This window comes from Lepidothrix coronata, unplaced genomic scaffold, assembly GCF_001604755.1.
Source record: "Lepidothrix coronata isolate B3197 unplaced genomic scaffold, Lepidothrix_coronata-1.0 Scaffold20, whole genome shotgun sequence".
NCBI classification, from domain to species: domain Eukaryota; kingdom Metazoa; phylum Chordata; class Aves; order Passeriformes; family Pipridae; genus Lepidothrix; species Lepidothrix coronata.
This window is the reverse complement of record NW_016690200.1, coordinates 7458839-7464672: the sequence shown is the minus strand read 5'-3', so window position 1 is coordinate 7464672 and position 5834 is coordinate 7458839. Positions and strand designations below refer to the sequence as shown.

At 51.6% G+C, this 5834-nt stretch overlaps 1 protein-coding gene and 1 long non-coding RNA gene across 6 annotated transcripts in view; both read left to right on the top strand.

Moving 5' to 3' along the window:
- The window catches only part of LOC108493830, a 40280-nt gene extending 38509 nt beyond the window's left edge, over positions 1–1771 (top strand). The window contains exon 3 of the long non-coding RNA XR_001873614.1: positions 1404–1771. This is a non-coding gene — a long non-coding RNA (uncharacterized LOC108493830). The remainder of the gene's footprint in view (positions 1–1403) is intronic.
- A 2209-nt stretch (positions 1772–3980) lies between these two features.
- CHCHD3 (coiled-coil-helix-coiled-coil-helix domain containing 3) overlaps positions 3981–5834 on the top strand; it is a 150066-nt gene continuing 148212 nt past the window's right edge. For 3 of the 5 annotated variants that reach the window (XM_017807813.1, XM_017807810.1, XM_017807809.1), the window contains exon 1: positions 3981–4136. In XM_017807813.1, the coding sequence (XP_017663302.1) occupies positions 4056–4136 (81 nt within the window). In that variant the 5' untranslated portion in view covers positions 3981–4055. The remainder of the gene's footprint in view (positions 4137–5834) is intronic. The other 2 variants (XM_017807812.1, XM_017807811.1) reach the window with 2 other exon arrangements.

Below are 5834 nucleotides of genomic sequence, written 5' to 3'. Positions count from 1 at the left end.
ATTGGGAAGGAATTGCTGTCTGGGAGGATGGGGAGGGTCTGGAATGGATTTCCCAGAGAAGCTGTGGCTGCCCCTGAATCCCTGGAAGTGTCCCAGGCCAGGTTGGAGCAACCTGGGACAGTGGAAGGTGTCCCTGGGGTTGGAACTGGATGGCCTTTGATGTCCCTTCCAACCCAACCCTTTCAGGATTGTCTGTATGTCCTGAAGACACATCATTTCCTCAGGAAATCTCCCTTCCAGCAGCAGGCCTGTGTTCCGCCCGGCGGGGAAGATTAATTCCATACTTTGAGCATTTGCACACTTGGCTACAACGTTCATTTGCTGATAAGGAGAAACTCAGGACCTATCCAAGCCCTTCCAAGCCGAACATTTCCCAGGAACAGACGACCAGCAGGGCAGAAGGGGTAAAGTCACCCGGTACAACGTGCTCCCCGTGACAGTGACCGGGCAGGACGATCCTCCCCGGAGCAATCCCTGCCAGCAGGTGTGCAGTGAGCCATCCCCACCTCCCCCAGCCAGGCTTTCCGGGGCGTTTTTAAAGTCCTGAGACTCCAATTTAACAGCAAGTTGTTCCTGGGGTCATTAGGATTTATTTGGGAATGTCTGGCGCCGCCGTCCTTCGCTGCTCTTTGAGTGGAATTCGTGTGAGAAAAACTGAGCACTGAGTGGTGGAAGAAATGGTTTTGCCACTGAGGAATATGCTCAGACAAGGACAGGGCTGGACAAGAGGATTGTGTTTTAGCAAAGGATCAGGCAGTTATAATCTGGGAATGGGAATGGATATGTGGGAAAAGCACATGGCACCAGAAAAAGTGAAGGATTTTAACCCAATAATAATGATAATGATATAAAAATATTGATGATAATGATGATGATAATAATAATAACCATCTAAACATTTTATGGGGCACTGGGGAATCCTGGAATCCTGGGGGCAGTTCTGGGCCCCTCAGACAGGAGAGACATGGAGGGGCTGGAGTGTGTGCAGGGAAGGGAAGGGAGCTGGGAAGGGTCTGGAGAATTCCTGAGGGAGCTGAGGGGGCTCAGCCTGGAGCAAAGGAGGCTCAGGGGGGACCTTCTGGCTCTGCAAGTCCCTGACAGGAGGGGGGAGCCAGGAGTGGGGGTCGGGCTCTGCTCCCAGGGAACAAGGGACAGGAGGAGAGGGAACAGCCTCAAGCTGTGCCAGGGGAGGGGCAGATTGGACATCAGGAGGAATTTCTTCATGGAAAGGGTTGTCCAGCCCAGGGCAGGGGTGGAGTCCCCATCCCTGGAGGGACTTCAAATCCCTGTGGATGTGGCACTTGGGGACATGGGGCAGTGCTGGGAATAGTCGGACTTGATCCTGGAGAGCTTTTCCAACTTCAGTGATTCCCTGGTTGTGTGACTCAAAGCTTGTTTTCCAGATCCACAACAATATACCTGAAGTTCCCCAGCCTCAGATGGATTTGCTGCTCACACAAGGCCAAAGTGGGCTCAGATCCATCAAGATCAGGAGCAATTAACAGCTGTGTATTGACTGAGACACTTTTATTTGTCATTCCCGTTTTATGTTGTGTTTTTCCTCGGCAGAAATGTGCTCCCAGTGACCACTGAAGGGAACTGGTCCAGTCAGTGTTCTCCCACATGGACAGCCCTCTTAAAAAAGCCCATTATTTGTGTGAACACATAAACTGTTTGCAGTTTTACACAGAAAAGCTTCTCCTTCTGGTTGCAAATTGCTCCTGAGAGTTGTGAGCTGGGCTGGAGTTTATTTGCCACTGGTTAACAAATGATTTTTGGGGCTCCAAACTTCTTGTAGCCTTTTCTAACTTTAATTTCTAATCCTTTTTCCTTTCATTTAGCACCATCCTTGAGAGAGCTCTCAAACAGCTCTGACAGTCCACAGAGAGAAGCCCCTGACATGTGGATGGCTTTGGCCTGCAGCAAAGAGTCTTTCATTTCCAACTATTAAAGGGGAGCCATAAATCCTGGGGTACCTCAGCCCCTGCTCTTCCCACAGCCAGGGAACCTCCCAGCCACACCAAAACCACCCAAAGCCATTTGGAGATGGAATTCTGCCCACTTGTCCTGAAATCTTCATATGTTTCCACATTCTGTAATTTCCAGTCCCACAAAACAATCATTAAAAAAAAAAAAAAAGCCCCCAAAACCAAACCCTGGTAGGAAATAGAGCTGTTGTTAAAACCTCCATTCCTAAATATCAATCAGCAAGACAAGTGTATTTTCACTGTACTCTCCCAAATAAATATAGGAGAAGAGCTGCTTTCTGATTTGGGGCTGGGCATTTATTCACTGAATAAATACAGTTTGACCCCTAAAAATAGATGCAGCTTGACCCCTAAAAATAAATACAGTTTGACTCCTAAAAATAAATGCAGCTTGACCCCTAAAAATAAATACAGTTTGACCCCTAAAAAAACACTCCCAGTGGAGAAAAATAAGGAAATTCAACCCGCTCAGTTTGGTGCTCAGTGTGAAGACAGAGGGATTCCCAATCCATTTCTTCCCTTAAAAACACACAGTTCCCCCTCACAGAAAGTGGTTTAACATCTGTACAAACCAGGCATAAAATCACATCCAGGGAACAGCTCCACGTCCCCGAAATATTCCCAAGCAGCTTTTATTTGGGAGCAAAGTGGCCACCAGCCAAGGCTTCAGCAAGATCTGAAGCCCCAAGGAAGGAAGGCAGATACTGCTGAAATGTTGGCTGATAGTTTATACCCAAATAAAAATGGCTGGCAAATATATCAAGGGCACGTGAGCAGCTCTGCTGATGCAGCCAGAGTGGGGTTTTCATGGAGGCAGAGAAAGAAAATGCATCAGGATGAAAAAATCCTGATGATTATTGTGCAAAAACCACGCTGGAGCAAATTGCTTCTAAGTGGAAGTGAAGATTTTGGTGTCACTCTGGTACAAATAGGCTTCCACTCCTTGAGCCAAGACAAGAAGGGTTTGGAAAGGGGGGAAAAAAAACAAAGATAAGGCTTCCCAAAAATCACGGTTGTTATTTTTTGTGTGTTGCCACAAAGTCCCAGCAGAAGATTTGGGGCTTCAGGAGGTAAAAGAGGGACCAGATGAGAGACAAAACAATGTGTATTCAGGTTGGATGTCCTGGGATCCACAGGGAAGGTTTTGCCCCCAGAACAGCCACATCCAGATGCAGGTTATCTTGCAGGCTGAAAGGGAATGGATTAGGTGTTAATAACATTATTAAACTCTTGAAGAAAATTATGTGGCCAAGGGGACTGTGCTAATGGGAATTTCATTCTGTTATGGGGTGGAAAAGGGGATGAGGAGCCTGGGGCACTCAGCCCACAGCACACCACAGAATCCTGGAATCGTTTAGGTTGGAAAAGACCTCCGAGATCACGGAGTCCAACCATTCCCAGCAGTGCCAAGGCCACCACTGCCCCGTGTCCCCAAGTGCCACATCCACAGGGATTTGAAATCCCTCCAGGGATGGAGACTCCACCCCTGCCCTGGGCTGGACAACTCTTTCCATGAAGAAATTCCTCCTGATGTCCAACCTGACCCTCCCCTGGGACAGCTTGAGGCCATTCCCTCTCCTCCTGGCCCTTGTTCCCTGGGAGCAGAGCCCGACCTCCTCCCGGCTCCCCCCTCCTGTCAGGGACTTGCAGAGCCAGAAGGTCCCCCCTGAGCCTCCTTTGCTCCAGGCTGAGCCCTCCCAGCTCCCTCAGCTGCTGCCAGGAAGGATCCCGGCAGGATCAGAGATGGTCAGGACTACATTACCCAGCGTGCTCCGCGCATGCGCAAACACCCACCAACGTTTCCCCGCCGCGGAGCATCACGGGACTTGTAGTTCTTACCCCCTTGGCGAAGTTCGCCCCGAAAAAAGTTCCCGCACGGTTCCGGTACCTGTCGCTCCTCGGCCGGGGCCGCGCCGTTCCCATGGCAACGCGCCGCATCAGCCAATGGGGAGCGCCGTTCTACGTGCGGAGGCGCGCGGCGGGCCAATGAGCGGCGTTGTTGCTGCGGGGCGGTGCTGGCAGCGCGCTCGGAGAGTCTCCTTGGGACCGTCCCCGGGCCGGGCCGAGATGGGCGGCGGCGGCAGCACCCGGCGGGTCACCTTCGAGGCGGACGAGAATGAGAATATCACCGTGGTCAAGGGCGTCAGGGTGAGCGCGGCGCCGCCCGGGAGGTCCCCGGGACACGCCGGGGCGCTCCGAGTCACCCCCGGCCCGGGCTGACCCGCCGCTTCCATCTCCCTCCCCCCCATGTTATTCTGTCCCTGTTCCTGCCCCTTCCTCTGCCCCTGTCTCTTCTTGCCCCTGTCTCTCTTCCCTCCCCTTTCCCCCGGTGATTTCCCCCCTCTCCGCTGTTCCAGCCGGGAAAAGGACCCCCGGGGGTGTTCCCAGCCCGGTGACCCGTTTTAGGATAAATGTGTGACTGGAGGAGCTGGGTTTGCCTTTCCGTGACCTCCACATGCCGGAGCTCCTCCCTTTCCCATGTCCTGCTCCCTGACATTCCCTGTGTCCGACTTCCTGTGAGACCGCGGAACCGTTCCCTGTGTGTCCCTGTTTGTCGTCAATCCCAGGATGGTTTGGGTTGGAAGGGAACTTAAAAATCGTCTTGTTCCACCCCCTGCCATGGGCAGGGACACCTTCCACTAGCCCAGGTTGCTCCAACCCGGCCTTGAACACTTCCAGGGATCCAGGGGCAGCCACAACTTCTCTGGGAAATCCATTCCAGCCCCTCCCCACCCTCCCAGAGAGCAATTCCTTCCCAATATCCCATCTATCCCTGCCCTCTGGCACTGGGAAGCCATTCCCTGTGTCCTGTCCCTCCAGGCCTTGTCCCCAGTCCCTCTCCAGCTCTCCTGGAGCCCCTTTAGGCCCTGCCAGGGGCTCTCAGCTCTCCCTGGAGCCTTCTCTACTCCAGGTGAACATTCCCAGCTCTCCCTCTCAAGGCTCCTCAGTGTTTTTGTGAGGGAACCTGTTAAATTTTCCTTCTTGGAGCCAAATGCTGAGACTCTGAGCTCTGTGAGGGAAAGTACATCCAATAGAAGTCCTGTAATACATCAGGAAAGGACTTGTGACACAAAGAGCTTTAGGAAACCTGGCAGCTTAGGAATTTCTCCAGGGAAGACAGCATGTAGCTCATCCCAGGGGTGACAATGACTCCTCTTTCATTCCTGCTCTCAAGGTGGTGCAGAACAAGCCCTGACAGTTTATTCTGGCTCAGCACGGGAATGTTTTTAATTCCTGGTCATTTAATACTCTTGAGGTGACAGTAATGTGAGTGGAATATATCTTTATATATTCCAGAGAGCAAAGTTTCTCCATCCCAGGTTGCCCAGAGAAGCTGTGGCTGCCCCTGGATCCCTGGAAGTGTCCAAGGCCAGGTTGGAGCAGCCTGGGATAGTGGAAGGTGTCCCTGGGGTTGCAACTGGATGATCTTTAAGGTCCCCTCCAACCCCCAAACCATCCTGGGATTCCGTGATATGAGTTGCAAGTGAAGCTTTTATGTTATTAATTCTTGTCCTTGTATTCATTTTATCCATGAGCTTCCACAGATCTGAAACTGGGCGTTGCTCCGTTGGATTCTGCTTGATTTGTTGGATTCTGTGTGTGCAGATTCCCATTAACTTGGTGTTTGACTCCCCTTGCTTGTGTTGCACAAGTCCCTGGAGGGCTTTCCCGGGATTTGTGTCTCCTGGGACAAGTTCTCTGCACCTGTACAGCGAGATATTCATGTCCAAATAACTGAGAAAGGCAAAAACTCTGATTAATTACAAGCACTGAGTCCCAGGGTCCCTTTCCTTTCCTTTCCTTTCCTTTCCTTTCCTTTCCTTTCCTTTCCTTTCCTTTCCTTTC